The sequence below is a fragment of the Diabrotica virgifera genome, chromosome 3 (genome assembly GCF_917563875.1).
Source record: "Diabrotica virgifera virgifera chromosome 3, PGI_DIABVI_V3a".
NCBI classification, from domain to species: domain Eukaryota; kingdom Metazoa; phylum Arthropoda; class Insecta; order Coleoptera; family Chrysomelidae; genus Diabrotica; species Diabrotica virgifera.
The window spans coordinates 169,669,291-169,686,208 of record NC_065445.1 but is presented as its reverse complement, the minus strand read 5'-3'; the positions used below and the strand labels follow the sequence as shown (position 1 = coordinate 169,686,208).

At 33.7% G+C, this 16,918-nt stretch overlaps 1 protein-coding gene across 3 annotated transcripts in view; it reads right to left on the bottom strand.

Annotated features, from left to right (window-relative positions):
* The window catches only part of LOC126881389 (DNA-binding protein Ets97D), a 95,358-nt gene that overhangs the window by 21,348 nt on the left and 57,092 nt on the right, over positions 1 to 16,918 (bottom strand). For all 3 annotated transcript variants that reach the window (XM_050645634.1, XM_050645635.1, XM_050645633.1), the window contains exon 5: positions 6,711 to 6,876. In XM_050645634.1, the coding sequence (XP_050501591.1) occupies positions 6,711 to 6,876 (166 nt within the window). The remainder of the gene's footprint in view (positions 1 to 6,710; positions 6,877 to 16,918) is intronic.

The following is a 16,918-nucleotide window of genomic DNA, read 5'->3' as shown; positions in this document are numbered from 1 at the left end:
CCACAATGAAAATAAAAAGGTTAAAAGGAGTTATGACTTTTTTGTCAAGTATTGGCATTGTTCAGGCATATTAGGCTGAAAAAACAGAAAAGAAAAAACTTAGAATGTGGGCTATACCTTGCTTTTTTTCATGGAATGAAAGCTCTAATAAAAACTAAACTATGTCCAAGAAGACAATAAAAAAACAATATATCTTTTTTTTTTTTTTTTTTTTTTTTTAACATCCCATTTATTTACAATCTGTAATAATGATTACAATAAGTAAATTGTTTAACAATTAAAAGAGACTTGCAGGAGACTGTCCAGTGACAATAACCTATAAAATCATAATTTTAGTACTTAACAAAATTATTTGTGACCAATAAATAAAACCCTATAAATAAAACTCTATAATAAATAAAATATTTTTGAAAATTTAAAATTTAAAATCTTGTTCGTAGATCGCTTGGAGTGTGGCGCTTTAGCCTTCTGTTTGCCTGGGGTCTCATTAGGTTCTTCGCTAGCCTGTTGGGGTGGTTTTGTAGTCGGATGTCGTATTTTTGGGCGTAACTGGCAATTTCTTCTTTGACAGTCTTCATTTGGAGATCACGATTGATGTGTTCATTGGGCATGTACCACGGTGCATTTGTGATAATGCGCAAGGTTTTCGATTGGAATCTCTCCAGGATGTCGATATTGGATCTCGACGCAGATCCCCACAGTTGGATACCATAGCTCCATATTGGCTTAATCACTGCCTTGTATACTAAAATTTTATTGTACAAACTCAGTTGTGACCTTTTTCCTATCAGCCAGTACATTTTATTGAGTTTCAGACCCAACTGTTTTCTTTTCGTGAATATGTGTTTCTTCCACGTTAATCTGCGGTCCAAGTGCATACCTAGGTATTTTACGTCATCCTTTTGTTGTAGTACTTGATTATTTATTGAGACGGTTGGGCACGTATCTTTTCGATTAGTGAACGTTATATGTACTGACTTGCTTTCGTTTACTTTAATTCGCCATGTTTGTAACCAGATATTTATACTGTCGAGATTTGTCTGGAGCAGTTGCGAGGCGATGTACGGGTTTGAGTGAGCTGCAATGATTGCTGTGTCATCTGCATATGTGGCTGTGATGATGTTTTGGCTTGTAGGAAGATCTGCTGTGTAGAGTAGGTAGAGAACTGGTCCAAGGACACTACCCTGAGGTACTCCAGCGTTGATTGGATATAAGTTAGTGCACTGATCTTTAACTTTTACAAGGAAATGGCGGTCGGAGAGATAGGACTTGAGGATTTGAAAGTAGTTGAGAGGAAGGACTTTTCTTATTTTGTATAGCAAGCCAGTGTGCCAGACTTTATCAAAAGCCTGCGAGACATCCAAAAAGGCTGCAGAGCAGTATTGCTTCTCTTCTAAGGCTTTGTTTATGGAATTGCAGACTCGATGAATTTGCTCGGTGGTAGCATGTTGTTGTCTAAATCCAAACTGGTGGTTGGGTATTAGCTGCTTTTCCACGAGGATTGGCTGTAATCTGTCTAGTAAGAGTTTTTCAAAAACCTTTGACATCACTGAAAGTAGACTGATAGGTCTATAGGACTTAACTTCTTCTACAGGCTTGCCTGGTTTGGGTATTAAGATGATTTGTGCCACTTTCCACAAAAGGGGATAGTAACCAGTTCTTAAGATTGCGTTAAAAATCTGTGTCAAATATTGCACGCCTTTCTTGGGAAGTTCTTTTAAAATTCTTGCAGTGATTAAGTCGAACCCTGGGGACTTTTTCGGATTCATATCTGTTTGGATTTTGTTGAAAACTTGTTTGGCTGTGAATTTCTCCAACGGTGCTTCTAGTTGGTATGGATATTCTAAATACAATTGAATATTATCTTCTGCATCAGAGTTGTTGTTTTGGGCATGTGGTTGGAACACTTCCTCCAGGTATTTGGCAAAGACTGTAGCTTTTTCGTTGTTACTTTTAGCCCATCGTCCGTTACTGGCCCGGATAGGCGGATTAGAGAGTTGTGGTCTGTTAATCTTTCGTGTTGCCTTCCATAGCGAGTATTCGGAGGTTTCCGTAGCAGATAGATTTTGTAGATATCGTTTTATGTCGTTGTTTTTATTGTTGTTTAACAAAGTTTTTAGTCGCGCTGTAGCTTGGTTTAATCTATTTTTATCCTGGGGTGCACGGGTTCTTTGCCATACTTTCCTTAGTCTTCTTTTTTCTGCGATTTTTTCTTTTATTTCGTTGGGTAAATCTTTGTGTATGATTGTTCTTGGTTGTTTAGGTGTTGACTGCCAGCCAGCTTTCTGAATTATCCTACTTAATTGATTTACTGCTTCGTCAATTTCGCCATCCGATTTTAGTGGGATGTTTAGGTCCAGTCTCTCATCAAGGATAGCCCGGAATTTAATCCAATTGGTATATTTACTACTTAGATATGGTGGAGGTTGTGTTTCGAGGATATTCGTAGATATCATGACCAAGACAGGAGAGTGGTCGGATGAAAGATCGAAACAAGATTGTGCTGTCTGGGATTCAAGTGGTATTCCTTTAGTCACACAGAAATCAACCAAATCTGGAATTTTGTTTGTGTCTGTGGGCCAGTATGTGGGTTCGCCAGTAGATATGTATTTAAGGTTGTTGGTTTCCATTGCCATGTATAATTGCCTACCTTTCGGAGTTATTAGCCTGGATCCCCAGTGAGTGTGTTTTGCGTTATAATCGCCGCCTGCTAGAAACCTGTTTCCAAGTGTGTTGAAGAATTCTTGGTATTGATTTTTGGCTATCGTATGTCGTGGTGGACTATATATTGCAGTTACTGTTAAAGGACCGTTCCAGTCTTCTATACTAATACTTGTTGCTTGTATATAGTCTCTTTTAAACTTATTTAACTCGTGGTGTTTTATAGATGACTTAATTATGATTGCAGTTCCTCCATGTGCAGTGCCATCTGGATGTTTGGTGTTATATATTGCATAGTTGGGAATTCTCAGATAGCTTCTATTTGTAAAGTGTGTTTCAGATATTAACATTATGTCGATGTTGTGTATTAGTATAAAAGCTTTAACTTCTTGAGCATGATTTGTTAGCCCGTTGGCATTCCAAATAGCTATTTTCAAGAATTTGATCATTTTGTTAATTTAGTGACGACGGTGGTGAGAAGGTTTAACAGTGTACCCATTTGTTCCATCAGGACTTTTAACATATTCTTTAGTTCAGCCATGTCATTTGAGGCGGGAGTATTGGTAGTAATTACTTCTGTTTGGTTTGTATTACTATTCGTAATTTGTTGTGAGTTATTAACGATTTGGGCGTAGGTAACTCCTGCTTGGACATGTTGTGCATGATTAATTGGCATGCTAGGCCTGGGTCTAATAGTTGGGAATTTTTTCGTTTGTAGCTCCTTGTATACCCTGCAACCTTTGTAGTTTGCTGGGTGGTCTCCCTCGCAGAGTACACACTTGACGTTGGCACTTCTTTCTTTATTAGTGCATTGCTCTGTTGCATGATCCCCTGTGCACTTTACACATCGTGGTCTAAGGTGGCAGTATGATTTGGTATGTCCGTATCGTTGACATCTAGAACATTGTGGTATCTCTCTTTTCTGGTACGGTGGTTCAATTTTAATCTTATGGTTTAATAAGAACTCAATGTCATATATATTTCTATTATTATCAGAAGGTTCCAAGTCGACGAAAAATAGTGATAGCTGATCTTTAGTTTTAGGGTGTTTGATGTTCCAAATGTTTCTAACAGTGTGGCCTTTCTCTTCTATTTCCTTTTTTATAAGATTTTTGTCCATCGAGTAATGCATGTTCTTAAGAACAACCCTGAAACTGCGCTCGTTTTTTATTTGATAAGTATGAAACTCTGTCTTTTTTTCCGATAGGGCTTTTGTTATTGTACTATAGTAGTCAGCAGATTTTGGCTGAAGTTTAACTTGATCGGAGCTAAGAACTTTTAATTCGTAATTATTTTCAGCAATTTGGTTTAGTAATTCGATAAGTGGGGGTATGTGTTTAACCCCCTTAATAAATATTGGAGGCGGTTTGGTTATTTTCTCTTTTTCACTTGTGCTTTCATTGTCATTTATTTCATCATCTTTTGACTCGCTATTTAGTGCCTCGAATCTGTTAGAAGTGGTAGTCGGCGAGTTCAGCCAGTAATCGTTTATTTTTGTTTGCTTTACAATTCTTTTGTCTGGACTAGTTCGATGTCTTTTGTTGGAGTTTTCGACTGTTTTCCATTCGGTTTGATTTAATGAGGTGGAAGGTGGGTTAGTATATTGGGGTTGCTTTAAGGGTTGAGAGTAAGATGTGTTTAATGGTTGAGAAATTTGCATATTACCTTGTAATTGTTGATCAGTGCACATTTGGTATTTTGGAGCGTACGCCACTGGCTGCTGACTAGTACCCATTGCGTCACATTGCATAGGTTCGTTAGATTGCAGAATATTCCGATTTATCGCCGTCGAAGCGGAATCCATTTTCGCTTTTTGGGTCCCATTAACAATCGTTTAATTTGTTTCACCACAAAAACTGGATTTTTATTTTTGTATTTATATTTAACTATAAATTTATATTTATACTTTATATATATACTTTGTATTTATAGTTAAATATATCTATGCGTGAAATCATGAGTAGTGCGAACAGGTACAAATCAATTATTGAATTAACAGTATTTATATTTAAACAATATACAGTTGAGTCCGCGAGTCTTTACCCGTGCGTCATCATTTAAAGCATACGAAATAAGTCGGAAATTTACTAAACGCAACGGCAAATGGATATTATTCCGATCACGGGTTATTATAAAATTTGACGTTATCAAATAAATAGAATGTAAAATTTAAGTTTTGCTTTAAAATTTTGGTGCGTAATTACAGCTACATTTGAAGTAGCTTAATAAATTATTTTATTATCATTGATTAATAAATAAATAAACAATTTATAAAAAAATTCAATAACATATTTTCTTTTTGTTATTTTATTCACTTTGGCGGAACCTTAAACACAAGCATTCAACTGTGTCAACAATGAGGTTAGCTTTGTACGTTGTCAAAATTTATCGTAAAATAACATAAACTTATTACAAAATTTTTAACTCCAATATAAAATTAGTTGTGAAAACAACTGTTTGTATACTATAAAAAACTTCAAAATGCAAAAATTCGACAAAATAACAGCAAAAAATTCAACAAACTGACAGCCACAAAAGTAAACAAACCAAAACGTCAGAAATTGTACTTAAAATATGTGAAGACATCTCCAATCGTCTTTCTTTGTATCTATCTCTTTTCAATACACTGAGTCTAAATCGTTCATAAAAATAACATGTGTTTTTACTTAATAACAGGCGGCAGCTAGTTTGTCATTAATTTCATGCGTGGAAGAGAATGATGCTAAATAAAAAGTATGTGTTTTATCTCACCAGGTATTAATGACGCACGGGCAAAGACTCGCGGACTCAACTGTATTAATGGATTAATGGTTGCTTTACGCTATATAGGCACAGGGGTCACATTAAAAAGTTTAAGCTAATCCACGAGAATTGCACACAATACACTTTGTGTAATCATAGAAGTAAACGCAATCATACAAAATTTAGAAAAAGAATACGTAAGGCTTCGTATTTATGTACGTACATAAAATACACACAAGTAGATGTTTAAATTTGCTAAAGTCAAAATATTAATTAAATCAAATTGTTTTTCTTATAGATACCACAAACAAAAGAATGGCAGGAGATTAGCAATAAGTTTAATAGCAAATGGCAGTTTCCACATTGTCTAGGACCTATAGATGGAAAACATGTAAACGTTTGACCTCTCCAAAGGGATGGGGCATACTATAGAAATTATAAAGAAACTGACAGCATTGTACTTTTTGCTGTAGTAGATGGTGATGGTCAATTTCTTATTGTAGGTATAGGAAGAAATGATCCTGTTAGTGATGGAGGTGTTTTCAAAGGAAAGCTTTGTCAGCATCTTTGACAAACCAATGCCTTCAATTACCTCCTGCAAAATGTTTACCAGGAAGAGATAAACCAATTTTCTCATGTCTTTGTAAAAAAATATAATGAAATCCTATAGGTCTCAATGTTTAACAAATGAACAAAGAATTTAAATCTACAGAGTCAGCCGTGCTAGAAAAACTGTAGAGAATAGTTTTGATGTTCTTCCTAATAGATTCCGTATTTTACCAAAACAATGTAGATGTGTCTAGAACACACACTAGAATGTAGGTGTTGAAAAAGTGTGTACAATTACAAAGGTATGTTGCATTTTACACAATTACCTTTTAAAAACCTCTTTATTATATACTGAAAGCCAGACGGATAAGGAACATATAAAATTCAGGGAATTTGTAGACAGGTTGGAAATTGTTCTACTAGAAATGCCAAAGATATCAGAATTGAATTTCAGATTTTTTTAATAGCAATGATGCAGTTGGCAGCAAATATTCATGATCAGTTAACAATGTTGTTGCAAGTATAGCCGCTATGTCATGTTCTTCTTCCAAGCAAACTATTAAAAAAGGATTCGTGACTGATAGGTTTAATAAATGGAAGAAAAACTATGAAAGTTGTCAGAATGATAATTAGACAAATCTTATAAAATGTAGCTTGCATCGCTTACAGCCTACTTTGCAACAATGCTTATTTTCAATGTATTTCATATTGAATGGAATAATTATCTGAAACAGGTATAATAAGAATTTAATTTTTACCAATCCATAGGATCCGATGGAATTTTCAGTCTCTCTTGCTCCTTTTTATAATTCCCGTCAACTTGCCATTGAACTATAAATTTTGGTTTTGTTGTAACCTCTGTAGATTTTGGTTCTTCTCTGGCAGATTTGGGAGATTCTACTTCTTTACCTTCTTCATTGTCCTCTAAAATGCAATTATTATATAATTCATAACATATATATAGAATACATACATACTAAGAGCATTGAAATTAAAAAACAAATATTAGACATCAAGAAATAAGTATAGACACATAGGAATTGAAATTTGGACACGACTGCTTGTACTGACGATCAGGTATGGGCCGTTCCACGGACATACGCCTGTTTTGGATTACTTCGACAACGAATATTTTACTGTGCAAAATAAGAAGAACGAAAGTAAGTTGCAAATTACATTGTTGTTTATTGGAATAATTATTAGCGCCATATACTTTCGTACTTCTTATGTTGCACAATAAAATATTCGTTGTCGAAATAATCCAAAACAGGCGTATGTTCGTGGAATGGGCCATAGTAGTAATTTTCTAGATAACCGCATAAACTAATAGACCAGGGCGGATCTGTTTAAATTCTTTAAAATCTTTCAAAACAAAAACTAAACTACTTAGAAGTTTGCAATTTTTTTTTATAAATGGACACTCGTACTTTCCCATATATACATTCCCGTCCATTCATATAAAGTAGTTCCCACATACTATATAGTATTGAAATCGGATATTTGAGCGACCTCAGGAATTTTTAAAAATTTTAAACACTTTTTTGACTTACAACCAAATAGAATATCTCGGGAATTATTATGCTTTGTTGTTAAACCAGGAGGAGTCAACTAAAAAGACAGATTCACACCCAAGAAAACACTGGAAAAATCACCAAATACACCTTCTTTTTTGGTTGATCATATCGGCCTTCGACGGTAATCCATAAATATTATATTATACTAATATGTCGCTAAAGAGTTCTAGAGACAACAGTTTTTTTTTTATAAAAGCAGACTAAAAATCTAAAAATTATAGGAATAACGCAGAAAACAAAAAATCACTGATACATATTCGCGGTGTGCAAGTAATTGGAGGGGATACGAGAAACGATCATGCGCGAATAGCGGAGATATCTTGTAACTTTCTTAAATAATTCATATTGTCAATTCAAATTATCAAATTGACGTATATTTCATACCTACTTTCATTGAAGAAGAAAATTATAGATTGCTCCACAATATTGAAATGATATGCAATTATTATATAAAGGTAAATTTAATTAATTGTATTTTGCTTGCAGTACTGCATTTTAATAACTAATTTTATTTACTACATACAATTGTTTACGTTTTAATAACATAACCTAAATCTTATTTTTTCTTATTATTTTTTTTTGACTATGGCCTTGACAATTATCCAGTAACCAGGACTAATATAATTGGATAATATAATTAAAAGTGCGAAAAATGTTGCTGAGCGTAGAAACCAGGTGTCGCTTTGCCGAACTTGCACGTCCCCAATAACTTAATGAACCTATGAAATTCCAATAGTGTCAAAATTTCATAAATGTCATTAGTGTCAAAATTTCATAACAGTGGAGTAAACTTGCCTGAGGTTGGACCAATTACAAACAAGGAACCAACACAAATTGATAGCGATAAATTAGATAAATTAGACGAGGAAGCTCCAATAATATTAAAACCCAAAGTCCAACATGCTATAAACAATTCAAAATCTGACAGAGTTCCTGAGCCAGATGAAGTTCACATCGAGCTGATGAAACTGATAGATAAAGACAATCTAAGCGCAATAACTACCCTGTTTAACAAAATATACAAATCTGGCGAGATACCTAGAGATTGGCTACTATCGACATTTGTTCCGCTGCCAAAAACCAAGAACACCAAACACTGATGATGACTATAAAGTGATGAGCGCGCTAATAACCGGCAAAATAACGCAAACGATGGAAAACATAATATTAAGTTGTGAGATAAAATGAAATGAAAATAGTGGAAGTGGGAGATTTAGCGATAAAAACCTATACACTTACATTATATTTATTGTTTCCCATCTTTAGACGTATCAGAGAAGTATGGTAACTAAAACTGTCACTGTGACAGTGGCAGTTGCCAAACTTGTCCGATACGTCTAAAGCGGGAAACAACAAGTAGAATGTATTTTTATAGGTTTTTATCGCTAAATCTCCCACCTCCACTAGTTCCATTTCTTTTCATCTCACAACTTAATGTGTTTTCATCTTTTGCGCTATTTTGCCGGTTATTAGCGCGCTCATCACTGCATATTGATCGGCTTAATGTCACAATTACTATTAAAAACATTTTTAAAGGTTATACACTAAGCATCAAAATTAACGCACCACCTTAAAAATGGGACATTTTTGATGTCTCGTATTTCCTAAACCTGTTGTACGATTTGAGTATTTTTTTTTAATATGTTATAGCTTTATTATTCAAGAATATCGCTGTAATAATATTGTTGCTAAACAGGTAAGTGTCATTGTATACCGGGTGTAACAATGTTAGTCTGTTTTTTCCTCAAAGTTCGGAACACCCTGTGGAATATTCCAGCGTATATAAAATATTGAAATTAAAACTCAACTGTAGCCTTAAACTTTCTTAACATTTTGCTTTTTGACTCATTCGCTTATGTTGGATAATAAAAAAGTTAGGTATTTTAACAACTAGCAACGTTCTTCATCAATGCAGGGTGTTTCTAAATAAGTGCGAGAAACTTTAAAGGGTAATTCTGCATGAAAAAATAATGACCGTCTGCTTTATAAACATATGTCCGCAAATGCTTCTTTTTCAAGATATGGGATGTTGAATTTTTTCTTACAAACTGATTATTTATTTATTGCTCTAAAACCGGTTGAGGTATGCAAATGAAATTTAGAAGGTTTTAAGAGGTAGTTATTGCGCATTTTTTGACATAAAACTAAGAATTTTATACTTACCATTGGCGTGCATACGGGTCATATTACCCGTATGCACGCCAATGGTGAATATAAAATTCTTAGTTGTAAGTCAAAAAATGCGCAATAACTACCTCTTAAAACCTACCAAATTTCATTTGCATATCTCAACCGGATTTAGAGCAATAAATAAATCGTCAGTTTGTAAGAAAAAATTCAACATCCCGTATCTCGGAAACGAAGCATTTGCGGACATATGTTTATAAAGCAAACGGTCATTGTTTGTCATGCACAATTACCCCTTAAAGTTTGTAGCACTTATTTAGAAACACCCTGTATTGATGAAGAACGTTGCTAGTTGTTAAAGTACCTAACTTTTTTATTATCCAACATAAGCGAATTAATCAAAAAGCAAAATATAAAGAAAGCCTGAGGCTACAGTTGAGTTTTAATTTCAATATTTTTTTATGCGCTGGAATATTCCACGGGGTGTCCCAAACTTTGAGGAAAAAACACACTATCATTGTTACACCCGGTATACAATGACACTTACCTGTTTAGCAACAATATTATTACATCTATATTCTTGAATAATAGCTATAACATATTTATAAAATCACTCAAATCGGACAACAGGTTTAGGAAATACGACACACCAAAATTGTCCCACTTTTAAGGTGGTGCGTTAATTTTGACGCTTAGTGTATTATATACATGCAAGAACATTCAGAAAGTGTGAAGCGGACATGAGTAATAGACAGTTTGGCTTACGTAATGGCTTCGGAACAGTAGAGTCTCTGTATAGTTTCACAACTCTTGCCCAAACATGCCGAGACCAATAAAAAGATATTTTTGTCGCATTTATAGACTATGAGAGAGCTTTCGACAAAGTTAAACGTAACATTCTCATGAAATGTCTAAAGCGAAAAGGACTCGACAAAAATGATATTAACATAGTGAGAAATCTCTATTGAGACCAACAGGCTGTGGTAATATTAGATGGAAATACCAAGGATTCGCAACATTACATGCAAGTAGAGGAGTGAGACAGGTCTGTGTACTTTCACCAATACTATTTAATATATACTCCGAAGAGGTATTTACACAAGCACTTGAAAACTGCAAGAAGGGATCAAGATAAATGGTGAAAATAAAGGGTGATTCATTTAGAGGTCCTTTTTTTGGCGAGGCTTTGTTGGGAGACCGTGCATGAATTGTATCAAATAAAGTTGCGTTCTTATTCAGTACTGTTTGACATTTCATCCTGGAAAGACTTAACTCGGCACAACGTCTAGAAATTATTTAGCTGCATTACGAAAACAGGCGTTCAATGAGGAATGTATTTCGTGCGCTTAGAACAAAAAAAAATTTTTCCGATGAGGGCCCATTTTTGGCTTAATGAGGACGTGAATAGACAAAATGCCCGCAATTGGGTTGATGAGCAGCTCAAACAGATTCAAGAGTTGCCATTACATTCAGAGAGAACCACTGTTTGGTGTAGTTTATGGGCCGGTGGCATTGTCGGTCCATGTATTTAAAACAGAGGCCGGCCAGAATGAAGACAATGAATGGAGACCATTATTGCGCCATGATAACTGACTATTTGGTACCAGAAATTGAAGTTCATACTTTGAATGACATTTGGCTCCAAAAATATGGCGCCAACTGCCATATATCGCGTGAAAACATGGCTTTACTGCGAAAACGGTTAGGTGAGCAATTTATTTCACGCTTCGGACCAGTGAATTGGTCGCCTATATCCTGTGACATCACACGTTTAGTCGTTTTCCTTTGAGGCTACCTTAAGTCCAAAGACTACATGAATAAACCGGCTACGATTGAAGCATTGGAGGCCAATATTACACGAGTCACTGGTCAAATACCAATCGAAAAGCTCGAACGCCTCATCGAGAATTAGAACTTTAGAATGGACCTTCTTAACCACAGTCATGCTCAACATTTGAAAGAAATTATCTTTAAGAAGTAATTGTAAATAATGGTTCTTTTTTATGACAATAAATATTTTCAAATAAAATTCATTGTTTTCATTGTTTTTTCTTTTTTTTTTTAAAGTACCTCTAAATGAATCATCCTTTATAAATAACATTCGTTTTGCTCACGATGCAGTCATTATCGCTGAAAGTGAGAAATACCTGCAGACGCTACTAAATACAATTTGTGAAACTGGGGGACAGTTGGGTTTAACAATAAACATTAAGAAAACAAAAACCATGGCTATCAGTAACAAGGATCCAGATAAAAAATGAAAATATTGAACAAATGGACATCATTAAATTCTTAGGAGTCTGGATTACGGAGGACCTAAATCCGGAATCAGAAATTCGATCACGAATAGAGCAATCAAGAGCAGCCTTTTCGAAGATGAGGAAATTTCTGAGTAACCAAAGACTCGATCTGCAAATCCGATATCGGATAGTAAAATGTTATATCCACTCTATTGTCCTTTATGTTGCCGAAGCTTGGACTGTTAATGTTAACTTTAAAATGCTAAATGTGGCTTTTGAGGAGAATTTTGAAAATACCATGGACCGATCATACTACGAACGAAATGGTGTTGCACAGAATGGGAAGAGACAGAGAACTTTTGACCACCATTAAAACAAGAAAAACAGCATGTTTGAGGCACATACTTAGAAATAATAAGTACGAGTTGTTACAGCTGATTCATCATAATCAATCAACCAATCGAGTCCACTGCTTGGCTCCCTCAGTTCTTCCCAGTGTTCTCTACACTGGGCCGCTTGTAGCCAGTTTCCCGCTACTCTTTTGATGTCATCGGTCCATCTATAGACCAGTAAGGATCTGTTTTTAGGTGGATGTGACAGGTGGCATTCAGATTTTTGCGGATAAAGTTAGGTGATAACTTCGTTAATAATAATTGATTTATGCTCCTTCTCAAATATGCCCGGAACATTAATAAAAAAAAATAAAATATTTAAAAATTTCAAAAAATTTCGTTTTTTTCTACTTTTTTAGCTTATAACTTAAAAACTATTCATTTTAGAACAAATCATCATCATTCTCTTTGCCTTATCCCTATGCGGGGTCGGCTTCCCTAATTGCATTTCTCCACACAACTCTATCTTGGGTCATAGCAATGTTAATCCCCTTTACCAACATGTCCTACCTTATCGTCTCCCCCAGGTCTTCTTTGGTCTTCCTCTCCTACTCCTTCCAGGAATCTGCACTTCAGCTATTCTTCGTATTGGGTGATTAACTTCTCGACGTTGAACATTACCAAACCATCTTAACCTATGCTCTCATTTTGGCATCAATTGGTGCCACACCTAGACTTCCCCTAATATACTCATTTCTAATTGTATCCTTCTTTGTCACTCCACTCATCCATCTAAGCATTCTCATTTCCGCCACATGCATTCGTTGTTCCTCTTTCTTTTTCACTGCCCAACATTCAGTTCCGTACATCATAGCTGGTCTTATGGCTGGTTTATAGAATTTTCCCTTCAGCTTCATTGGAATTTTTCTGTCACACAACACACCACTCGCTTCTTTCCACTTCATCCATCCAGCCCTAATTCTACTGCATGCTTCTCCATCTATTTCTCCATTACTCTGTAATACCGATCCTAGGTACTTAAAACTATTGCTTTTCACAATCACTTCACCATCCAAAGATACCATTTTATTTGTAGTAACTCCATCTTTAAATGAACATTCTAAATACTCTGTTTTTGTCCTACTAAGTTTTAAACCTTTTTCCTCCAGAGCTTGTCTCCACTGTTCCAGTTTTTGTTCTAAGTAGAATAAATGTTCCATTTTAGAACAAAGTCCTATAGAAATAAAACAAAGATAATTAAATTTTCTATCAGATGCGATTGGTTAAAAATGTCTTAATTTATCACCCTTGCTTCAAAATAGCAATAAATATAAAATAAGGGGGCAAAACAAGCCTGTCCTTATTCAATGATTTTCCATCACTTAGGTTACACTTGGAACCTTCCTAATTCGCTTAGAAAATTTTTGTAATGTGCTAAAACCGTACACCAAATTTCATTAAAATTGACTTACTAGATTTTGCATAATAATTTTGCAATCTAAACTTTTTTTTTAAATTAAAATTTTTTAAAATCTTGCACAACCAAAACTAGAACATACAAAGATTTGTCAATTTTTTTACATATAAAGAAGTACTCCACCTATCTAATGCGCTTTACAGAATTGAAATCGGATTATTTAAGCAGCCTCAGCAATGTTTTAAAGTTATAAATAATTTTTTGGCTTATAAACAAATTAGTGCTGTGGCCAGGAGGGGGTGCTACGGGCTCCTTTATTTAGATGGACTTACCCAAGTTTTTTATGTATTTTAACCCGTAGAACACGAATTTTTTGGGTAACAGATGATCCGGATGTCGATAAGATTGTTATAAACAAAGAACTTAAGGAATTACATAACATCGATTTTTCGCAAAATAAATAATTTTTTGTATTTCTTGGGTAATTCTAAGCAAAAAATGTTCTTACAAGTTTTTTCGTAGGATGCATAGTTTAGAAATTGCAATTTTTGAACGCGAATAACGTTTGATTAAAAAATAAAATAGCAATTCTGCTGACAGCATTTGAAAGTTTAAGTCAAATTATACTGGTTTTAATTATTTGCATTGATAAAAATTAATTTTTTTATTATTAAACAAAGCTATTTGGTTATAAGCCAAAAAATTGTTTATAAATTTAAAACATTGCTGGGGCCCCTTAAATAATCCGATTTTAATTCTGTAAAGTATATTAGATAGGTAGAGCACCTCTTTATATGTAAAAAAATTAGCCAACTTCTAAATAGTCTACTTTTTGTTCAGAAAGAGTTTAAAAAATTTGAACTTTTTTAAAAACATTTAGATTGCAAATTTATTATGCAAAATTTATTAGGCCGATTTTAATGAAATTTGGTACACCATTTAAGTATGTTGTTCTGAAGCTATTTCCTTGTGGCATTTTTATGATTAATTATTTATATGGGAAATAAGCCACAATTAAAATGAAAAAAATAATTTTATTAACGTTTCGACGCCCAAATCGGGTGCCGTTGTCAAAATACAAAATATTACTAAAATAAACTAAAGTGTTGTTGCTAAGCAAAAAAAATTCTTCTAATAATTTATTTAATCTCACTCATTTATATTGGCAATTCAGACATATATTATACATTTTAAAGTAGAAGACTTTAAAATGATATTGCCAATATTTATGAGTTGCGTTCCTGGGACGACTTACTGAAAGATAGTTCATTCGATTACATGAAATTAACCCCAACTCAAGAATATCCGTCATAAAAAATTATAGCATGTGATATGTCTTTAAAAAGACAACCAAATGCAACGACAGTAAAATTCTCGCGTTAGAGACTTCATAGTAAATCACAAGGGAAAACCAGGAAAAACCCTGTGATACTATCCCGACATCGTAAGTATTTGGTCTTACATTAATTTACTCTCAAAAAATAATACCAAATTCTGACATGTAACATGTTTAAATTATAAATATTATTAATAATACTAGATATATAAGTAATACTAAAATATAAAATATGTACTAGCTCGATATTATTGACTTACTAATCTTGGTATTTTCTTTCTATTGACTTCCTCTTTCAGTATGGGTAACCACATCCTACTGCATTCTACCGAGGAATTTGCGACACAATTGGTTTCATTTAGCATAATTAGAGCCGCTTCTTTGATTTTTCTCTTTTTACTATCTGATTCTTTCAGGACTATACTTGAATCTCTCCACTGAACTCTATGTTCATTATCCCATGCGTGTTGACATATTTGAGATCTCTCAAATTCTCTATTTTTAATATAAGATTGATGTTCACTTATTCTAACGTCTAATGGTCTTGATGTCTCACCTAAATAAAATTGTTCGCATTCACAAGGTATTTTATAAATGCAATTTTTTGTTCTTTCTTGATCATTGTTAGGTTTAGTTTTAGATAGAATAGATCTCAATGTGTTTGTTGTTTTGAATGTTGTTGAAATGTTGAATTTATTTCCTATTGTTTTAAGTTTCTCGGATAGTCCTTTTATATATGGTATTGATATTTTCCTCGTATTATTTCTGGTGAATGTTGTAGGATCCCGTTCTAAGTTGTTCTGTTCCATTCGATCCAATCTTGACAATTCCTTATTTATAAACGATAAAGGATAATCATTTTTTAATAAAACAGATGTTAACAATTGTTTTTCTGCTAAAAAGGAATTTTCGTTAGAACAAGTAATTTTGGCTCTATCATATAAGGATTTAATGATTCCCTTTTTAACGTTGATGTGATTTGACTTGTAATTGAGATATCTGTTGGTGTGTGTTGGTTTTCTATACACTTGAGTCTCATATCCAATATCCTTCTTTGAGATCAAAACATCGAGGAAAGGTAGGCTGTTATTGTATTCCTTTTCCATTGTAAATTTTATTGTCTCTTCTTGATCGTTTATAATATTCAGGAATGTATCCAACAATTCTGATCCATGAGGCCATATTGAAAACACATCATCTACATATCTCCACCATACTGTGGGTTTTAAATTTTGTTTAGAAATAATATTAGTTTCGAAATCCTCCATAAATATATTAGCCAATAATGGAGATAAAGAAGAGCCCATTGCTAGACCAAAATTTTGTTTATAGAATTCATTGTTTAGTTGAAAATAGGTATTATGGGTACATAATGTCAATAACTCCATTATAGCTGATACATTTAGTCTTGTCCTAGTTGCCAATGTATTATCATTCTCTAATTTCGTTTTGATTATGTTTAAAGTTTTATCTAATGGTACATTTGTAAATAAACTGTTTATGTCAAAACTTACTAAAATATTATTTGGATTAAATTCAATAGTTGATAATTTGTTTAAAAAATGTTTTGTATTTTTTATAAAAGTGTCATCATTATTAGCAAATGGTTTTAGAATGTTTAATAAGAATTTTGATAGTTCACTACAAGGAGAATTGATGGTACTACAAATGGGTCTAAGTGGTATGTTCGCTTTATGAATTTTCGGCACTCCATAAAAATGTGGTGTCTTACTGTAGTGAGGTGTCATTAATTTTCTTTGATAGTATGTTAGATCATTTTTAAATTTGAATAAAGCTCTATATATTTTGTTTTCCAGTGTCTTCGTTGGATCCTTCGTTAATTTGCTATAAGGTCCATTTGTAATTAGATCTGTAATTTTGTCCTCATATTGTATTTTATTCATTATTACAGTTGCATTGCCTTTATCCGCTGGTAGGAT